The sequence below is a fragment of the Ursus maritimus genome, unplaced genomic scaffold (assembly GCF_017311325.1).
Source record: "Ursus maritimus isolate PB19 unplaced genomic scaffold, ASM1731132v1 scaffold_16, whole genome shotgun sequence".
Lineage (NCBI taxonomy): Eukaryota > Metazoa > Chordata > Mammalia > Carnivora > Ursidae > Ursus > Ursus maritimus.
Genome location: NW_024424008.1, coordinates 49,815,670 through 49,837,680, shown reverse-complemented (window position 1 = coordinate 49,837,680; position 22,011 = coordinate 49,815,670). Strand labels below are relative to the sequence as shown.

The following is a 22,011-nucleotide window of genomic DNA, read 5'->3' as shown; positions in this document are numbered from 1 at the left end:
TATTCTAGAGAGCCTGGTTCTAGTCCCAGCTCTGTCGCTAATTACAGGACTCTGGACCAGATTATCTGAGAGTCCCCTCCCAGTAACTAAGGCTCTGTGATTCCAGGATTCATTCACTGGGGACCAGGTGAAACAGGCACTGTGTGCAAAGGGGAGCCTTAGGTCTGACCTAAGGACACCTAAGGGAGACGGGGGAAGGCGGGACCACCAGAGACAACGGAAGCAGCTGAGAAAGATCCTGTGGTCCTTTCCCTTTAAGAGGAGCAAAGATCCCTGACTTCGGGATTAGGCTGTGCAAGCCAGGAAGGGGGAGGGGGCAGAAAAGCCCCCTGAGTCTAGAGATTCAAAGGCGCCCTGCCCCTGTGTGATGCAGAAACTCTTAATTGGAGCTGTGCACGCATCCAGCACCGATCACTCCATGATGTGCCTTTCTGAGGCACAGAGGCAGCCCTTCATTAAATCCGACACCAGGGAATTAATTCACCTCACTGCCATCACTCTGTCTCCGTCATCCTCTCCCCTCCACAGCCATGGCTCCTTGATCTTTCCCACCTTCATGTCGAAAGTTCTCCTTGAGACGGGAAGCTTCCTCTGACTGTCACCTGCGCTACGACTTTATCATGGGCCGAGACCCGGGGCCCAGATGGGGAGGGCAGAGGCGGGCATGGGCGGGTGGGTAGGTGGGCGGAGAGATGGCTCAACACGCATCGGCTGTCATACGGAGATGAAGGAAGGAGCACGGGCCATGACGGATCCTTCTCCACCAGCAGCAGAAGAAGGAGAGGGTTGAAAGCCGATGGTGACAGCTAACCGGCTCACCCCTTTTAAGCTATTCTTGACACGGTGACTTTATAATTAAAGTCCCCTCGGGAGGAGTCATGGGGAGATGGGGGAGGGAGGAAAAGAGAAGGGGCTGCAGGGAAGCTACCTGGGCCACTCTGTACCTTCACGGCACCGCCTCGCCCACAGGACATCAGCTTCAAACCGACCCCCTCAACAACCTCCAGCTACCTTCCTATACCTATGACATTCCGAGTTTCATCCGGCCTCCGAAATGGGTGACCCACGTGCAGAGATGGGGCAGGCAGATTCCCACCACCACCTGTGCTGAGAAGTACGAACAGTCAGGAAGCACCGCCCCAGGGCACCAGACTCCGAGATCTGTGGTCCCAGGAAACAATGCTTCAAAAGCCTTCAATGGCTTGCAGTTATGTCACCAGACAGCCCTGGAGATTGGTTTCTCTTTCTCCATGGAGCCCCAAAAGACCTGTCCAGGGCTTGCAAGGGAATACAGAACACTCGTAAGGCCAGGGATAGAGAAGGTAGGCTATGAGAACGCTCATCTATGACGGGAAGAAAGGGTTTAAGGAAGAATCTCCCTAAAGGAAGGAGGCAGATCCCCAGTGAAATCCAGCAGCTGTTCCTGGCTCCTGGCTGAGGTGAGAGCTAGCCAAGGAAATGACTCAAGGCCAATAATAACCTCCATCAGTGCCCCCATTTTATAGGTGAGGAAGCTCTGAGAGGTTAAGTAACTCAGTCCAAGGTGAGACCCAGCCAAGACCCAAGCCCTGGCCTCCTGCCTCCTGCCTCCTCTGGCTTGCTCTCTCTCTCCTCCACCAGAGCTTTGGCCCTTTGGAAGATTCCCACAGGGGCTCAGGAATTCCAAGTACACAACATCTCCTTGTGACTATCACCTAACTGCAGACAGAAATGCAAAACGAGCCATTTTAAGGAGTCTTCTGTTTTAACCTTCTTAAGAAATTCTGACATTTCCTCTTCACGGAGTCACAAAATCAGATTATGAAGTTTCCCCACCCATGGGGGGGGTGGCCCCCGAGTGGTAGGGCTGACACCGCCTTGCTGCTGAGTGAGGAAGGCAGCCTGGCAGCCTGGCCCCAGCCCATCCCTGGGATGAGACATGCACTGCACCCGTCCCACCAGTGTGCCTGGGGTCCCTGTTACACCTCCATCGCTGTCCACCGCGGGGAGGGCAGGCCCTTCACCCGGGAGGAGGGAAGCCCACTCTTTGGTAAAACATCAGAGGAGAGAGGAAACAATGCTTCAGGGCGCCTGGGTGGCTCAGTGGATTGAACGTGGGACTCTTGGTTTGGGCTCAGGTCATGATCTCAGGGTCATAGGATCAAGCCCCGCGTCGGGCTCCGCGCTCAGCAGAAAGTCTGCTTGAGATTCTTTCTCCCTCTCTCTCTGACCCTGCCCCAGCTCTCTCACTGTCTCTCAAATAAATAAATAAATCTTTAAAAAAAATTAGAGAGGAGGAGAGGAAAGTACACCACTACGGATTTTCTATTAAATATATTAATACTCATCGACATCAACGCTCCCCGAAATTGTGTGAAAGATCCAAATGATCTCTGAATTCTCCCCGTTAGGGAGGTTAATTTGGGAAGTGGGAGGGAGAGAAGCAGGGCTGGGCTCCTCTCGGAGAGGAATTGACAGCCCCTGCTCAGAGCTGGGGACAGGGAGGAAGGCCACTCAACACGGCGGGTCCCAATGAACTCCCAGGGATAGGGATGCCTTTCTGGGGCCATGCTGTCCCATCTCCCCAAGGCCCTCAGGAAGGTCTGCAGGAGACATGTGGGCCCAGGCGAGGGTGGGATTTAGGGGATAATCAAGAAGGAGGTTGAAGCCACGTTTGCTCTGCATCAAGACAAAGAAAAAGCAGCGTCCCTGAAACACAGAGCAAAGAACAAGAATTTGGCATTTCTGAGAAACCGCAGCCAGGGATGGCTATGAGACCGGACCCTTCCTGGAGGCCATAGATACCTTGGGGAAGACACAGGGCATTTCCAAGGATATGGAATTGAGATGAGAGGCGATTTCGTAGCTTTTAAGAAGTGGGGGCCATCCTATCAATATCTGGGTTATAGAAAAATATTATGGTTCTTATTTTAGAAATGGGGAAGTTGAGAAATTCAGAGCCCAGAGCTACTGAGTGCCAGTAAGCTCAGAAGGAGCCGGAACCACAGGATGGCTGAGAAAAACCTGATCCCAGCTGTCCTGGGAGAAACAGCATGTTCCGGCCTCGGAGGAGCTGGAGTCTCACGGAGCCCTCTGCTCATACCATCTGTGCTGTGGGGCGTCTCTCCGGCCGGGGTTTGGAGAAAGATGCTGACAAACTGGAACATGACCAGAGGGGCACCCAGGATGACATCAGATTGAATCCTAGAAGGGACGGCTGTAGAAATGGCCTGCTCAAGCTGGGAGAAAAGGGACCCAGGGTAGGAGGTGTAGGACAGGATGAGGTCTGTCTCCAGCTAACGTCGGGTACCCCAAGGCAAGAAGGAAAACTCCTTCTGTATCAGTCCAGGAGTGGGGAGGGCGCTGGAGGAGGACCTGAGGGGCAAATTTCATGAGAGTACATTTCAGCCCAACAGAAGAAGGAACTTTGTAAAAGAGGAAGTTGCTAGAAAAACAGGAGTAGCTGCAACTTTGCAAGGTACCCGCACTGCAAAGGCAAAAGTATGGCCTTTCCCATTCTCATACCACTTGGTGTTTAATCTCCTCAACACAGACCTGCAAAATTTAGAAAACGGTAAGAAAGAAAACAGAAATCATTCCTAATCTCACTGCCCAGCGATAACCACAACAATCCTTAACAGCCTGGAAGCAATTCCTTCAAGACTTTCATCTACAAGATGTATACATGTATCTTTTTTATACAGTTGGAACCCTATTACCTAGATAAAATGTATTTTCCACTGGAGATATTATGATCTTTTTCTCATGTAATTAAAAACACATTGGAATATTTCATTATATTATTGTACCCATACAGTATTTACTCATCCCCCTATTATTGGGTATTTAGGACCTTTTTACATTTTTTTTCACTATTGGAAATAACATCGCCATAAATAGAAATCTTTACTGCCATCTTTGATTACTTCTCAAGGAGTGAGCCCGAAGTGTACGGGCTCCGATGGCTTCACGATGCCAAACGATTTCTCTGAAAGGTCGCACTAGTGTGTATTTCCATCAGTGGTGTGGGAGCTGCCCCACTAGTCACGGGTTTGCCAAGATCACCTCAAGGTTTCCCTAAAAAGAGTACTCCCCCATTGGGGAGGAGATTTGATACGTCGCTTTTCAGGAACATGTCTGTTCTATATCTACTTAGGACAAAAAGAGGTAGAAACTCTGTCTTGCACGCACACGCACACACACACACATGCTGGTACGCACGCTAATTCTCCGTTCTTTGTAACTCTGGCGATACTTCCCGACCCTGGAGGACCTCGACACAAATCTACCCGACTGAGAAAGAGACTGCCTCCCTCATCAGGTAGTAGGGCCCGGATGCCAGGCCCAGTCAAGGCCACAAAGGGCATCTATAGAACAGGCTCCACGGTTTCCAAGGCCCTTCCCGCCCCGACCATCTACCAGTTCTACCATCCGCGTGTGTCCGCTGAGAACCTGGGGATGCAAGAGGCTGGGGGACTAGAGAAAGGGAGGCTGAGGGAAATCGCTGTTGCAGGATAAATTGAGGAAAAAGGAGGTGTTGGGAGAGGTGCAGGAGGTGGCAGCAGCTGGTGAGCCCTGCCGGGCCCCCTGCACAGCACACCCTCTGTTCTCCCAAGGGGGCCCCCAGGAGCACCGGGAGATCGGCTTTCCCTCTCGGCTTTCCTGGTCGCCTGTGACCTGGGCTCACCAGCTTTCTCTTGTCATTTGAACTGGAATTGGGAGTAAATCTCTCCAAGCAGGTAATTATCCGGGGCCTCTGCCCCATTCCTGAGTCACTTGTCCCTCCCCAGCTGCCTCTGATACTGACTTACTGCCCCTCAGGACAGAAGGACAGACGGGAGGCTGCCAGGACAGTCCTCGGTTCCCAGCTCTGAGGAGAATAGCAGAGCAAGGGGCCTCACAGCCCCATGAATATCCGGGCTTCTTCATTTTCAGTGGCCTTCTGCTGGGTCTCCAGACTCTCATTAAACCGGGAAACAGATTAAAAGGGGATCCCGAGGCAGACACGTCTCTCCTCCTCTTATATTTATACCAGTTCGACCGTTGTTATTATCAGTTCTTAGCACCAAGCCTGCCCCGGTGAGGTGGCCCCGGGCAGAGGGGGCAGGAAACAGGTTGTGGACGGCATCACTGACATGGGGGTCCGTGCACCTGCTTCTCGCCAGCTCCACCAACAAAGACGCCCTGGGATCAGCCCCCCAAATCCCACACTCGCCAACAACCCGCTCTCTCTGCATTCCCAGACCCCCCACCCTGGAACAACACCGGGGGACCCAAACTGCCAGCCAAACAGTGACCCCACCCTGCTCCCCGCCTTTCACGTAAATTGTGTTAAAACGGGTGCTTTTTTAATGAAATCTATCACGCTTATAGAAAAGGGTAAAAATAATATAAAATCATCCATGTTTATTTTGGCTATATGTTCTTCAGATCTTTTTAAGAAGAAACATTTTAAGAAATAAGACATTCTGCAAACAGTTGTATTTCCCTCAGTGAGAGCCGTTGCCTCCTCCCTCAGAGGTAAGCGCTACCCTAAATATGGTGTTTACCGTCCTCATGCATGTTTTTATACTTTTGCTACATATGTACGTATCCAGAAACAATGTAGGGGACTGCTTTGCATGTTTTCAAACTTTACACACATGGTACCATAATGTACGCATCCTTCTGCGATTTGCTTTTATTTCGCACTCGACATTTCTTTCGTGACATGTCCGGGCTGATTTGTAAAGCTCTGCGTCATGCATTTCCCCTGCAGTATAGTATTTCATTGCAGAAATCTAAGCGATTTAATTTATCCATATTGGTTTCCAATTTTTTGCCATCACAAACACAGTTGCCATGACAATTCCTGTCTTGCCCATATGCAAGAGGTTCTTTAAGGAACCTACATGCTGGAGCTGTTTTCTTGACATGTCCGTCTCCCCAACAGGACACGGACCTGACACCGTGCCCCCGGTGCCCAGGATGATGGGGGGCACATGGGGCTCAAAGAGTATGTTAAACTGAACCAAGGTGAAAGGGGTGTAGGGAATCATCTCTTCCAGCCCCTTCACTTACAGGTGAGGAAATGGACATCCAGGGAAGGGACATGAAATCTGATCATGACAGAGCTGGAACAGGAGACCTGGGCCCCTCCCCGGCTTCCTGGCCCAGTCTCCATCACACTCCGGGGGAGCTGGTGACAGTCAGACAAGCGATCCACATAAAAGAGGGAATGGCAAAGAGCAGAGAGGTGTTAAAGAGATCGTGCCTGGGCGCTGGGACTCTCAGCCAGGATGGTGGTCTCACACTTGGACACTCCCCCTGCACATTCAGAGTGAGACCTCATACCTGGACACCCTGCACCCAGAACGAAGCCTAACTTTCGTCGCCTTATTTTATGTGGCAGGAGGAGTCCTGCTAGCCCAGTCCGGAGGAAGACCCTGGACCTGGGACCCAGGAGACCCAGAAGGATGGTGAAGAGGTGCAGAGCAGGCCTTGGCACCACAGGACTTGGGACGGCGTCCCTGCTCCACTCCTTACCAACCGTGTGGCCTTGAGTGAGATACTTCCTATGTGCTTCGTTTTCTTCATCTGTAAAATGAGGCTAGGAATCCCCACCCCCTCATCACGATATTGGGAGGGCTACACAAGGTCGTCTGTACAAAGTCATTCACACCGTGCCTGGCACATGCCAAGTGCTGTGGGTTCTCTCCTCGCCCTCCCCTCCAGATTCCGTGCAGGCAGGTGCAGCGCCCAGGCTCTCCGCACAGCGTGGCCTCACCTCCCACTCTGACTCTACTACCGGGCCTCGGGCAAGCCCTTCCCAGTCTCCTCATATGATCACTGTATTTACCCACTTGTGTAACTGCTGGTGTGGCCAAGTCTCTGCCCATGCATCACGGGCCACAGACCATGGGAAACAGAAAAGATATTCTTTCAGACGTGAAGTCATATCTGTGACAGTGATGGCTCCACATCTGGCCCACCGTTCAGAAGCTGAATACACGTTGGCCCGTGGTGCATCCCCGAGTATAGGAGGGACTGACGGGGGAGCAGAGTAAAGTCACCGAAGCTCTCGGAGCCCCTGTTTGCGCATCTGAAATGGGAATGACCCTTCCATGCCACCCAGAAACCTTATGAGAGTCAAAGTATAACATATATAAAGTGTGCTATGAACTGTAAAAGCACAATACGAATTTAACTCACTAATATTATAAAAAGAAAGACTGTTTCACTTGTCTTTAATCCCTATACTGCTTAGACTCTGAGGCCGGCCTGCCTGCCTGAAGGATGCCCAGTGATAACTCCTGGGAAATTCAAGGGTAGACTTAGACTCTAAGAGACAGAGACAGATGGTCTTCCTGTTTCTGGGAACCTCCTTAGTCGCTGAAGACCAACTCCCCAAAGTCTGATCATTCGCCCCGCTCAAAACCTTCAGTGGCTCCCCACTACCCTTTAATTACATTTAGTTCAGTAGAGCCTCAATTACTCCCCACCCTTGAATGTATCCTGAGCTCCAGCCAAACCAGGCCGCTTCCCCGAAAAGCACGCAGCCTTTGTTCCCAGGGCCCCAGGACTTTACCCCCAAGGCCTCCTGTATGCAGAGCCAGGGGCTGGCAACCAAGCTGCTCACCAGAACCACCTAGGGGCTGTCACCTAGATGACTGGGTGCTACCCTCCAGGGACCCGGATTTAATTGTTTGGGGTGTGCCTGGACAGTGTTTTTCAAAAGCTCCCCAGGCGACTGAAGCTGAGAGCCCACAGGTCTAGAACACTCTCCCCTGCAGGCACCCAGCCTGCCGGAACAATCCATTCTCCAGGACCCATGGGAAATGCCGCTTCTTACGTGGTGCCTGCTCTCACCACACAAGACAGGGCTCCCCCCCCCGCCCCCCGGCCCCCAGAGGCTGTGCCTCTCCTGGGCCCTAATCACACTCCGCCTCATGCCGGGGCAGCTGTGTCCCAACTCAACCTGTCTATTAGGCAGCAAGCCTCTCAGGGTGGCTGCAACCACCGGGCCTCTGTCCGCCGTTCCTATAGCCACACCTCACAGTCCTCATCCAATAGGGATTGATCCAAGGCTGTCCACAAAACTCAGAGCATCTAGTTCACCTCAGTCTTGCCCAGAACATGAAGAGGGGAACAGGGGGCTGTCCTCTGTTCAGGAGAAAAGGCCAAGATCTGTACGCTCGCCCAGACACACTTCTGACTCTGATGCTTCTATGCTGACGCCCTTCCCCACAGATAGCGGGCCAAGGTGGCTGCCTTGGGTCTCTGCCCTGGGGTGCTTCTGGGGGTCTACCCAGGTGAGGGAGTCTCCTCTTTCCAGAGACAAACACTGTGAGTGTGAACACGTGAGAAGATGTTCACCAGCACCCGTCAGGGCAACGCAAGTCAAAACCACCAAGAGGGATCCCCTCACGCCTGTCAGACTGGCTAAAATCAACAACACAAGAAACAACAGGTGTCGACGAGGATGTGGAGAGAGGAGACCTCTCTTGCACCGTTGGTGGGAATGCAAACTGGTACGTCTACTCTGGGCAATGGTACGGAGGTTCCTCAGAAAGCGAAAAATAGATGTACCCGATGATCCAGCCATCACACTACTAGGTACTTACCCAAAGGATACAAAAATACTCCTTTGAAGGGAGACACGGACCCCGATGTTTATAGCAGCATTATCTGCAACAGCCAACTTCTGGAAACAGCCCAAGAGTCCAGCGATAGATGAACGGGTAGAGGTGAGAGAGAGATATATATATCATAGATATACGTATACACATGTACACACACACACACACACACACACACGATGGCATAATACTCAGCCATAAGAAAGAATGAAATCCTGCCATTTGTAACGACATGGATGGAGCTGGAGAGCACGATGCTAAGTGAAATAAGTCAGTCAGAGAAAGACAAATACCGTATGATTTCCCTCATATGCAGAATTTAAGAAACAAAACAAGCAAAGGGACACAGAGAGAGAGAGAGGCAAACCAAGAAACAGACTATTAACTCTAGAGAGCAAACTGCTGGTCCCCAGAGGGGAGGGGTGGGAGGAGGGGATCAAGGGGACACTCACTGAGCGGCAGGTGTTGAATCACTATATTGTGCACCGGAAACTAATACACTGTGTGTTAAACTGGAAAGCAAATAAAACCTCAAAAACCGAGTGTGAGTACGTATATGTACACAGTCAATACGCACGAATTATATCCTGCGTACTATTTGTACACATACACACGTATACATTTTAATTAAAATGAGTTTCTTCAGTGTGTAGAAGGAGGAATTTCTTCAAATCCCTTGAGAGCCTCGAGCAAAGACCCTTGGGAATCACTGTCTACATAACAGCATCTTTGCACACAGGCAGCGCTCAAAAAACATTTGCTCAATTAAATAATGAACCGAAAATTCAACCACTGATTGTTGCTTATGCCAATACAGCCATTTAGACAGATTCAGGGGATGAAGCCAACGTGAGAGAGGCCATTGTCACTACCACCTGATGAAGCCCATGCCTTTTGCTGGGCGCAGGCCCTGGGCAGCACGGCCTCGCTAGGCTTGTGTCAGTGACAACAGGCTCTGCGGTATCTAGACACGAGCCTTTTCCTTTCTGCGTCCCACTCCGAGGGGTGGTGGAGAGGGTCCCAGCCATACGCTCTTGGAAGGGATTCCTTCACTTGACAAAGTCTCAGAGCACCCAGCAGACCACCACACAGGGGACGAAGGTCATCCGATACCCAGCCGACTCCAACGCCCTTGGGTAGCTGAACTCAAAGCCCAGACTCCACTTGCCACTCCCACCGCCACTCACTGTCACAGGCTCCCGTCTTCCACTCTGTCATCTGCTCCACAGCAGACTCTCTAGGCTTCCAGCGGAGTCCATGTTCCCAAAGACGTGGGTGTCCAGGTGTGTTCTGACCCTGACACGGAGGGGAGAAGTCTCTAGGTGTGAGAGGAAAATGCTTTCAACTTAGAGGCACCAGCCTCTGAGCCCCCACCGCCACTCCGGGTGCAGAAGGCTGTTCCTGGTTCCACCAGCTCAGCGCTCCACTGAGAAAGGCAGGCTTCGGCTGACAAAGGCACATGTTTGAGCTCCTGAGGGTTCCGCACACAGTAAGATGTCTGCTGGACTACAAAAGCCAGCATACTATTAGGGTTTGGACTTACGCCTTCTGGAGAAATACCCTGCCCCTGCCTCCTCGATATCCTGGCCTTATGCACTCAGCCCGGAAGGCCAAGTGACCCCCAGTGTAATGAAACCCCAGGTCGGCTCCGATATGCTCACCCCTGGATGTTCCCACCTACTTGCTCACTCCTTGTGGAGACCTTCCAGGCCTGGAGGAGGGGACGAATCCTGCAACAGTTACCCTGTGTCCGATCAGCACAAAACAAAGTTGACAACCTACGTATAGGGCATCTATACATAAAAACAAACCAACAAACAAAAACACCCCCAAAACAGATCTATCTAGAAACACGTTAACTACCCACGGAAAATCTATTTTCTCCATCTAGAAAAAGTACCCAACTGCTCATGTGCACAGCCGCTGAAAGGAAGACTCGAAGAGATAAAAGGACCCTAGGGTCCCATGGCGAGTAAGTGGAGCAGGTCTCACCAGGCCAGAGCCTACACCCTTTCAGCTTTGCTCTGTAGCTTCACTCCCCCGAGAAGAGGCTCCCAGCAAGCCCTGCTGATCTGAGGCCTTCACAGGGTGCGTGAGGACTAGCAGCCACAGAGCCACACACTTCCAAATCCAAGGGTCAGTCACCGCCCCCCCTTAAGCCTCCATGGTAGGCATTCAGCAAACCGCGTCAGACGACCTACTCTGTGCTGGGGGCGCAGTGAGGCCTGTGGTGTCACAGGTGCGGGCTCTCCTTCCACTGCTGCCCGGCGCAGGCCCCGGCTTGCGACCGCAGCCCTGTCCCCACGCGGCGCACGTCCTGGCCGTGAGGTCTCATTGACACGCAACAGAGCTCAAAACCACAGGCTTGGCAGGAATGCCGTCTATCTCCCATTCTGTAAGCACCGCTGGCTTCTTCTGAATAAATGCTACCCTACATTAAATGCCAGAATTCGGCGAGCAATGCTGCATGTTTGCAATGAGATTGAGGACGAAAGGCAAGATTGATTCTGATGTGAACACCAGCAAAGCAAATGGGTTTTTGAAAACCCTATAATTTCCCTGCAACCCTTGACTTCACTAAACACACATTTTTAGACTACAGCACAGTTAGGTAGGCATTAAACAAAAATGAGGTAGTCTAATGATGATTTATGTGTAGGATAACCTTCTATAAAGAATCCCGCTCTGATTTCAGGGTAACTTACAGAAGTGCCAACTTAACCAAACAATGCCGCTTGCTCCACGTCCACTGCCCTGGCATGATCTCGGGGCAGAGCGTTCGCCTGCAATTGTCTTAAATCTGTGGAAATTCACCCAGTGGGTGCTCTGGAAATGCGGCACCTGCCATGAACTAAATGGAAAAGCAAAACACGACACATGCATACACTGCCGGAGGCACCTGTGAACACAGACTATTTTGCTCGACTGCGGAGCCGTGGCTGATGGTTCTGGAACCAACCAACTGGCGTGCAACAGCAGAGCAGCCTGCCTGCCGGGGGATTGGAAGGGGGACCGGGGAGCTGCGGGCACGCGGTCTGGGTGGGGCCTCACGGGCTCCTGAGCTGCAGGCATCCCACCGGAGTTCCTGTGCCCCCCTCTTCCTGGCTGCGTGACCTTGGGCAAGCCTCTCGATGCCCCTGAGCCTCGGTTTCCCTGTCTGTGAGGCGAGGTTAAGAGCATAGCCCCCTCAGATGAAATTGAAAGAGCTAATAAAATCATGCCTATAAACGGGCTTTATAAATCCGAGAGCTCTATACAGAGGGAAGGGGGCAGAGACCACCGGGTGCAGTTTGAGAGGGGGCCCAAGTCATCTCAAGAACTGCCATCAAAGGCTCTGGGCCCAGCCCCTCACCCTGTGGCCTGGAGCAGGTGACCGAGCTCACTCTGCCTCAGGTTCCTCATCTGCAAAATGGAGCTTGTAAGGTCAGCCGCTACAGAAGACGCTCGTGCGGATTAAACACAATGACGCATGAAAAACACCGATCACCTAAGGGCTCAATCACTCAATAACTCAATCACTGCCTTTCTTACTAGCCATGATCACCACCGTGATTATCATCTCGATTCAGGCCCTCCGACAAGGGAGAGAATTCCTCTGCTGCTTCTGAACGTCTCCCTGTCATCTCGAACCTGCGAAGGGTGGTTTATGGCTTGAGGAGGTAGGATTTTCTCTCTGCCCCCAAGGAATCAGTTAAGCCTGTCTGAATCTGATGCCCCTCCCCATCAAAGCAGACAATAAACAAACAACGACAACAGAATTAATGGCCGGCTGTGCGACAACTGCCTGGTGAGGAAAGTGGTAATTGCCTAGTGTCCCTGAGACAGCCCTCAGGCTGGACGCGCAAAAGCCTCTTATAGGAAAAGAGCTTGGGCTCCAGGGCCAAACACAAGGCTCTGCCACCAAGACGCTGTGTGACCTGGACTGAATTGCTTGGCCTCTCTGAATCTCATTTCCTTTATACCTAAGAATGGGGGTGGCAGGCCCGCCTCAAAGAGTGAAGAGGAGAATCCATTGAGAGGACATCCAGGTACCTGCCACAGGGCCCCAAGCCTCACTGCACCTGCTCCCTTGCCTGTAAAGTGGGGAAGGTAATGGGGGTTACCGTGAAGAGCAAATGAGATCGTGCAAAAGCACTTTCTACACCGGATGGTGTCGTGGAGATACTAGTTCTTACTGAATCAGGGTTTGAGCACGTTGAGATTAGACTGGGCGGTTTGTGGGAGGGATGTTTTGGCACCAAACCACAGGCCTTCATTCCTTCCCTCAACATAATTCTCATCGGGTACCGTGCAAGGCACAAATGAATACAGAGATGAATACAATATCTCAGTCATTTGTTTCCCTCATTCTGCCCAGATACCATCATGGACTGTTGGAGTTAAAAATGCCACAATGGCCCTCTATCTAGCCCTCGTCCCATACGGCCTTCTCAGGATCTCACGTTCTGCCGTCACCCGACATCCAACATGGCCCAAGGCTGGACAACATCCCGAACCTGGGGAGCGGGGCGGGCATTTCCCTGCTGTGTTGAGTCCACTCCTTCTCCACCTGAGAATTCAAATCTCTGTAGAGGCCTGATTTCCATCGAAAGGATTCCATGTGCAGGTTTCATTATCCCCATTTCACAGATGAATAAACTGAGGCTTTGAAAGTCACTCGCTCAAAAACACCAGTTAGGACGAGCAGACCACAGCCTGCCTTCTTTCCACCGCATCCCACCTCTTCTGTGAACTGTCTGCTCCCGTCTGTAACCAATTTTCTACAGGGCTGTCTTCTCCTTGTGGGTTTGCTGCAGGTTTTAAAATACGTGTTTGTGCGTCAAGTTTTCTCGAGGTAATAGAGCGTCGTGCTTAGGAGCACAAACAGCAGAGTGGGAGCACGGACGGGTGAGTACGGCTCTGCCACCTTCTAACGTGAGGCGGTCCGCTTAGCTTCACCGCGCTCAGTTTGCTCCTCTCTAAACCGGGGTAACAGTCCCCTCCTCAGACTGCCGTGAAGACCAAATGAGCTAAACACGCAAAATGCTTAGAACAGAGCCTGGCAACCGAGGAAGGATTTAATAAGTACGAGTCATTATTATTACGCTGCCCCTCCACACAAACCTGGTTTTCTTTCTAGAACCGGCAGGCCCTTCAAGGCTTGGCACCCTGCTCAGACTGCTCTCACCACTTCACCCGCCCTCCTGGTCACCCCACCCTCCGCCACCTTGCCTGCCTTTGCCCCTGCGGCCCCTCGACCCGAAGCATGCTTTCTGCCCCCGGGGCCCCAGACTGGACGGCAGGCCTCCCTCCCTCTCATGGTGCCTCGCCCGGCCGCCATCAGAAAGCATCGCAGCTCATCCTCTTCATGGGAAGATATGGCAGCCCCTACTCTGGAGCTGCTAAGGGAGGAAGCAGGTCACGGGCAAGTGCGACTTCTCTGCGAGGCCGGACCCCGTGCCCATCACCCAGCAGGGGCCCGAACCCCATTTGTTAACTTGCCCTGAGTGCATCATCCCCTTCACATTAGCCCAGGCTGACCATCCCAACCCCTTTCCTCTGTGGCCCTAAACGGTTGAGAGCAGAGAGCCCCAATTTTTTTAAAAAATTTTTAAGATTTGGGAGAGAGAGAGAGAGAGAACGAGAGAGCGAGCATGAGCGGGAGAAGGGGCAGAGGGAGAAGCTCGATCCCAGGATCCTGGGATCATGACCTGAGCCAAAGGCAGACACTTAACTGACTGAGCCACCCAGGCGCCCCACAGAGAGCCCCAATTTTACATGTAAACATCAGAGCTTCACAGGGGACCCCACAGAAGCCATCTCTCTCTGGGTCACGCTGGAGCAGCGCAGTGAAATAAAGACCAAGGGCCACCCGACTTAAACCCTATAACACCATGGAGTTTCCTTGTGACCTTACAGAGGCCTCCTCCTTCCTCCCGTTCAGTGGGGGGAGAGACTGGCATTGTGTCGTCTTCGTTAATCATCTTCAGTGAGACTGGAGGGGAGAGGGACCTGAATAAAACACGGCGCCTGCCCTTGCTGGTTATAGATTCTTGTAATGGGGATAACACAGATTTCAAATATTACAGGACAAAACACGGTTAGTGCCTTGAGCAAAAAACCGAGAAAGTCCAGAGGGAGTTCACAAAAGGATCCCCTCGAAGAAGGTTAATCAGGGTGATTTTTAAATCCATTCATAGCAGAAATCGGGAAAGACATCATGGAAAAAGTGGTATTAACCAGACTTTGAAAGATGGGTAGGATTTAGATAGACAAAGAAAGAAGTCTGATAGTAAAAGCAAAGCACCCCATGAGCAGTTAAAATCATGAGCCCTGAGCATGTCAGGAGAGAAGGGGTGAAGGAGGGCCCGAGAGCACATCGGTCTGGACCTGGGTTTATCAGTAAGTGTGGAGGCCAGGCCCCTCGACCTGCAGGGCCCTTACAGCTCTATCAGTCTGTGACTCCATCCGTTTGTGGCCTAGATGCAGCCGAACTGGTTTCCAGGCACCACCCAGCTCGCTCTTGTCTGCACCATCCCCCGTCCAAGTTGGTGTAGACATATGGGATCTGAGGTAGTCTCAGCATCAGCCTGAGCAAAATGCAATTAATACATTGAATCTGCATTCCAAAGCAAACCAAGATCGTATGTAATTGTTTACTGTGTTGAGATTATTCATCTCTGTCCATCAGAGCTGACAACACGCATGGAATCCTAAACTCCCAGATCAGGACGGTCTTTGTGTCTCCCACTGGGCCAAACACAGAGCCAGTGCCCAATAAAGCCTTCTTGTTAGAATGGCTGTTTTGTTCCCAGATCTTTCAGCTGGAGATCTGTGGCCCTTCAGAAAAGCCAGAGCCTCTGGTCACTGAACACGCAGCCAGAGGTCGGTACAAGGGTTGGTGACACGTGTCTGTCCCCAGGCAGGCACAGGAAACAGGGACGGGCCCTCCTCCCCTGTGAGAACCTGAGGACAGTCCATTCTCAATGAGGAGACTGCTCTGGAGAGGCAGCAGGAAGCAGAGGCGCCTGGAGGAGGCCGGTTCAAACCCAGGCTGCAGGCTTTACAAGCTGCGTGACCTTGGGTAAGTTGCTTAATTTCCCCAGGCTTCAGTGTCCTCATTTATAAAATGAGAAAAACCCCAACAAAACAAAAAATGTTATCTCTCTTAAAGGGTTATTGTGAGGATTAGAGATAATTTAGGTCTCAATACATGATAGATATTATCATTAATCTTATTATTATTATGCTGTGACAGGTGCTACAAGGGCCCTGGGGATAAAGAGATGGAAAAGATACAGCTGGGTACCCCCCCCCGCAGCAGACAGCAGAAACCAGCACCTATCGCAGAAGAGGAAATGACGGGAGCGCGCCAGGAATGGAAACGAAGGAGCAGTAAGTTCTGTCGGCAGGCTTATGCAAGGTCTCCTGGAAGGGGACACACGTGGACGGACCAAGTTTAAAGGACAAAAAAGGAGTAAGGTATCAAGAAGGAGAGGAGGGGACAGGTACAGAGGAGACAGCAGGATCAAATGAAAAGAGGTATAAAAACCCAGGGACAACTTGGCACCCTGGGGACAATCAGGGAGGTGGGCTCACAGACTCTCTTCCTGAGCAAAGATGGGCTACAGTCCAGGAGCACTGCCCGCTAGCCAGGAAGGAGCCCTCTGACCAGACTCCGCCTTGCCCCTGCTTCTCCCTTCCCCCAATGCACAGTGCTCCCAGCCCAGCCAGGGCCTGATGACAGCCCAGCGTTCCAGAGCCCCATCCTCTTAGACAAGGGAGCTCGTCTTCCAGAGCACCAGCGGACACATCTGGCCTGCATCTGAGCAGTGTCCAAAACTCCCCTCTGGGGCCAAGATAGCCAGTCGGGATGCTGGTGAAGAGCATGCTGGGAAACTCCCACAAGGAGCCCGCATCGATATAATCAGGTCTGGTGGAAATTAAAAGCTATTAGGAACAGGGCCGGATTTATCTTTATATCCAATAACACGCATTGTAATGGTGATCATGTGGATGGGAAATTAAACCACATCTCGGCTCCACTGGAGGCCTTAATTTTTATTTATGTTTGTGCACAGCCCTTTGCCCTCTTTCCCCCACCCCACCCACTCCGAGAGCCAGTTCTCCTCGAGACCAAGGCCCCCAGGAGAGAAGGAAAGGGTAGGAGTCTGCCAGATCATAGGCGAGAGGCTCCGTGCTCCTACATCTTTAAATGGCCCAACGGAAGGAAGAGGACCAGCCTGGAGGAAGGGAAGGCGGGGGAAGAAAGGGGCAGGTGTAGTAGGTAGCTCTGGGGAGAAGTACCACTCCGGGAAAGGCTGCATTTTGGTCTCTCCAGCCTCTGCCTGGGGAAAGCACCGTCAGAAAGCTGCTTAGAGTTCCAGCAGGAGGCTCACTTGCCCACAAGCGTGGGCAGCTGGGAAGGCGAGCCTGTGGACAAACACCCAACTCATGCAGCTCGTTTAGGCACCAAGCCCTTACGTCCTCCCAAACACCCTGAGAGAGAGGCCTCATTCGCAGGGCACCCACCCCATGGGGCCCCTCCTCGCAGGGCATCTGCTCTCCCCAGGGAGATGTCTCCTGGGGCCCTAAGTGACCCTCACGGCCTCCCCATTCCTCCTCCTGCTCCCCAGCACCTGCTCCTGTTGGCCCTGTGGTCTGTTAGGGATCTGACCCAGACCTGCACATCCAGGGATCAAAGTCAACGCTTTCTCTTTGCTCCAGAAGCCGACCCTAAGGCATCAGGGGGAAATAAAGGGCTCCTTGATCCTTCCTAAACTCCAAGGCAATCTAATCATTAAATCTTCCCCCAGACAAAACACTCACACACACACACACTGGGTACAGTGTGAGTATGGATGGCAGAGAATCCTATTTTTATGGGGAAAAAAAAAACAATAAACAATTTGCATTTTCCAAAATTAAAGCATGCAGCATGTGGGCCCAAGTTCTGGCCTCTCGTCTACAGAGCCTGGAGGAAGCAAACTCCAATCTCTGGTTCTCATGGATTCCTCTGGGAACGTGTTAGTTGGATTCATGTGCTTTGGAAAGTCTGCCCCTGGAGCTAAACCATGGCTGTAGAAGGATCTAGAATGATTATGGGTGGTGCTGGAGGGCTGGGCAGGGGAGGAAAATTCTCCAAAGCTAAAGGAAAGGAAGGGGTGCTACAGAACCAAAGTTTACCAGAGCCCTGCCGATTAGCATCAGGCCCACTTCCTGATAATTATGCCCTTTGGGGCCACCAGCCGTGTCTTGACATCAAAGACAGCCCTGAAGCGCCAACTTCAAGAGTCGCTTTGGGGAAGCTCACTGCCTCCAGCTCCGATGCATAGGAGTCAGGTAAACCTGCCTTCTCTCCCATCTGAGCAGGACTTCCTACCGCCCCACGCCCAAGGCGCTCACCCTTACATCAATACGGTTCCCACATTCCTTCAGAACACTTCCAACCATCCATTCGCGCTCCCCTGGAACATTGAATGAGCACCTGCCCTGCACATGGAAGGGGGTGTGTCAGAAGCCAGGGATGTGTGGATGAAAACCAGCCAGTTCCCACCCTGGAAAACTCAGTCTCATGCGGGACACAGAGCCTATGACATAGTAGAAACGGATACGCCGCAACCGGAAACCGCAGGACGAAGGGATTGCACTCTTCTGCCCCATCGTCAGCATCACTGCCACAGCTGTCCTCAGTGTGCCAGGCAGCGTTCGGAACATTTCACATAGATTAACTTCTTAAACCCTAGAAAGTAGGGCAGTCATCATCCCCATTGTATTACAGTTGGGGAAACTGAGGCACCATGGGGCAAACGGCTTGCCCAGCTGGTCAAACAGTGGAGTCTCAACCCAGGCAGTCTGGTCCCAGGGTCCAGGCTCTTCATCCCTACACTCACCTGGATTTCACAAAGCCTCCCCTAAAATCCAAAGTTAACTTTTTTCCCCTTCCTGAGGCCAAGGCCCTCCTTGTCAAGAGCACACATTTAAAGCCTCGGAGTAACGCTCTGCTGGACATATCTGGACAGGTGCAAAGAAGCAGTTCTGCATGGGGTGAGTGCACAGGTTGAAAGAACAGGCCTGAATTCAAGCCCTGGCCCCCTGCTTTATAGATCCATTACCCAGAAGAAGTGACTTGACTTCTGTGAGCCTCAGTTTCCACTTCTGTAAAGTAGAGGGAAAAGATACACTTACGGATTTTTATGAGGATATAATGAGATCATACATGAAAGTTTCTTAGCCAGTGCCTGGCATACGGTAAGCGCTCAGATAATAATTGTTATTTAATACTACTAATATTAATTAATGATATTTTGATGAGTATAACCCTCAGTCTATAAACTCAAGTGTCTAAGAAATACCACATTTCTTTACATTCTGTAAAGCACCTTCAATCTGTTGGACAAACAGGACATTCAATCCCCCCCAGGGATGTGTCACGGTCTGGGGTCTCTCACCAGCCAGTTGTCCCTGCCTGCATGATCCCTTTGGGTCTTGGCTGTGTACCTCGTGCCTCCTTTGGACACGAGAACCCTGGCCCCCGTCCCAGACCCCGTGGAGCCACACACAGCCACCCATTGTGGGGTCCAACCGCTTCCTCCAGCTGCACCCACTAAGCAGCCTACAGTCCCATCCCCATCCCTGGGATTCGCTCGTCTCCTGTTTGTTCCCTGTCCTCAGAGGCTCTCTCCCCCAGCCAGAACACCCATCCTAACCTTTCCTATTAGCTTATGGTTTTACCAAAGGCAGGAAGAGCAGCTGTCTTCAAGTAGATTCGGATTCCTGTCCTGCTAGGAGCTCTGAGGCCGGGAAACATAATGGCCTGGCCATCTGCTTGGAACTGAGAGAAGGAAAAAGTACCAGAAGCAAAACACAAATTAATGTCTCAGGAAGAGTAGCCTGCCGTGTTAGCGGTGAATATGCCTAGGCGTCGGGTCTTCTCCTAGCTAGGCGTCGGAACCACGGAAAGAGCTTGAAAAATACTGAGGCACAGCTTCTCCCACTGAGATACTGATCTGGGGTTGATCCCAAGCACCAGTGTTTTTCAAAGAGCTCCCCCGGGGCTCAAATCTGTAGCAGGATGTAGAACCCCGGCTTTACAGGTGTCACGTGTAGACGTCTGCTTCCCCTAACTAACCTGAAAACCTGGCAGCTGGAATCATGTCATACGACCAACGATGGGACATCAATGTCACAGGGGCACTCAGCATCTGGCCGAGTGCCTCCATTTCACCAAAAGGAAAAACCAAGGTCCTCAGCGGAGAAAGGAAGAAAAAGCAGGAGAGCCCGCGCGAGGTGCCGGACGAAGGCAGCGATGCTGCTGCAACGGGGGAGGGGGAAACGTACCATTTTGTAACCGGAGGCCAAGAGGTATTTTTGAGGACCTCAAGGTTTCCAGACCTGATTTCCTTTTGAAGTGAAAGGGAACGAGTAGCGGAAGGCTTGCTCCAACAAGGTGAACCCATGACATGGCAGTAGCCTCTTCCCCCAGCGCCAGGCAAGGGCGAGGCCAGCTAGAGTCCTAATGGGGTCTTCAAACTCATGAAAAAAAAAAAGTCCCGTATGCGTGAAACTCAGTCTGGTCCTCTGAGGAGCCCGTGCTCATTGCTCTAGTCATTCCGTGCGGGAACGCAGACCACAGCTGGCTCCTAGCTCCCCCGCCCCTTCCACCGCCCTTCACAGTGAAGTGGCTTCCAGCCTCACCTCCCATCACAAAGAGCAAGGGCAAGCAAGACCCAGGAGCCAGGAAGGATGGGGACCCCACTCTCTTGGGGGAGTAGGACCCATCCTGTGTCGGACGGGACATTCGCACACCCAGCAGAGGCCACCGGCACCTGGGTTTTCACTGCCCCGCACAAAGATGTACCAAGTCAAGACCGAAGATGCTTCTGGGCCAAAGCATCACTGGAACACTAAGAACGAATCAGTCACCAGAACCAACCTCAAGAGCTCAACTCAACAACCAACTCAGCACCTCTGCTTCATCTCTCCCCCCCACCCCTCCCCGCAGCACCCCTGCCCGCTGCGGCCCCACAGGCCTGCCTTACCTGGGATGATGGAGACCGTGTCCTTCTCCCAGGACACAACGCTAACATATTCCTGCACTGAAGAGGGGATGAGGCACTTGAAGACGGCCACGTTTCCACGCATTGACCTTTGATCCTCCACCCGGACGGTGTAGGGTTCCCTGAAAACTGCAGAAAGATGAGAGGGTGGGGAAAAGGGGGGTGTCACAAGGCTGGGACGTGGTGGGGGCCCAAGAGGGGAACAGAGAGCCGGCTCAGCTCCCTCTGCAGCCCCAGGCCTCACCCCCCATCACCTCCTCCCCCACCTTCCATTTAACAAGCCCAGAAGTTCCTGCCATGATCTTACTCCTGCCTGAGCAGACTCCTCCCTGCTCCACTAGGCAGCCCACGCTCCCTCAGAAATAACCAGTCTCCCCCTGCAAGTTCGAAGTCCAACTTCGAACCTGTCCAATTTCAGTGAGTATTTAACAAACCATTGGATTGGTGGGGCCTGAGGGCAACACCTAAGTCCTGCACTGGGATCACATCCAGCAAGAGGACAGGGAGGTAACAAGGAAACATGATAGAATTCCTCTAAGGAAACCACGCTTGATTTCCTACATTATTCCTGGGCCCAGGGTGACCATAGTTGGGGGCATGGTGACCATAATTTGCCAAAAATAAAAACTGTGACACATGATCTAACCACAGACTTTCATGCCACTTCAGTGTGAAAGGTGGCCTGGGAAAAAAATGTAGTTGACACATGGAACTTTCTGGAAGGGCTTGGTGGTTTATAAGGACGATGGAAGAGAATATTTAAAACTGTGATTGTCTCTGAAATTGGACGGTCTCCAAGATTCTCCAAAACAAAGTATCCTTACTGCTTCCTCCTACCTCCTGACACTGCCTACAGCCTGACCCCCAGCCCTGCCCCTGCCTCTAACACCTGGCTCTTCCTTCCCTGCAGTGTGTGCAGGGAGGCCCCTGCCTCAGTCCCAGGGCTGGTTTTGGGGGCACTGTCCCCTGCAGCCATTCTACATGTCAGGTCCCATGGGTGCGCTGGCTGGGCCTTGGGGGTGGGGCCCAGGGGCCGGCCCCTGCCTCTCCCTCGTCCTTCTCTGCTTGGCCTCTTCTGGGGTCCCTCCATCCTTCCACCCCTTCTCTGCCAAGCAGAGCTGGTGCATTGAGATCCCACTGCCTCCCGACCCTGTCCCTCAGCAGGCACCTGGGCAGCGTGCCCTCCTGCTCTCCCAGCCACGGTTGCCAGGGTGATGCTCAGGGCCCAGCGGCCCTCTGGCTGTGCACCTGCAGCCCCTCTGGCTTCATCAAGAGCCACTTAATTGGCTGTGTCTCCAGTCAGGCCAGCCCTGCCTAGCCTCCCCAGGCCTTTCTTCTTTCCCTGCCCCCGTGTGGTGATTGTGCCGGGGAAGAGA

At 52.3% G+C, this 22,011-nt stretch overlaps 1 protein-coding gene across 1 annotated transcript in view; it reads right to left on the bottom strand.

The window, feature by feature from the left end:
• The window catches only part of DSCAML1 (DS cell adhesion molecule like 1), a 317,264-nt gene extending 296,500 nt beyond the window's left edge, over window positions 1-20,764 (bottom strand). Inside the window, exon 1 of the mRNA XM_040631180.1 lies at window positions 20,618-20,764. Coding sequence (XP_040487114.1) covers window positions 20,618-20,720 — 103 coding nt within the window. The 5' untranslated portion in view covers window positions 20,721-20,764. The remainder of the gene's footprint in view (window positions 1-20,617) is intronic.
• Between the last annotated feature and the right edge of the window lie 1,247 nt (window positions 20,765-22,011).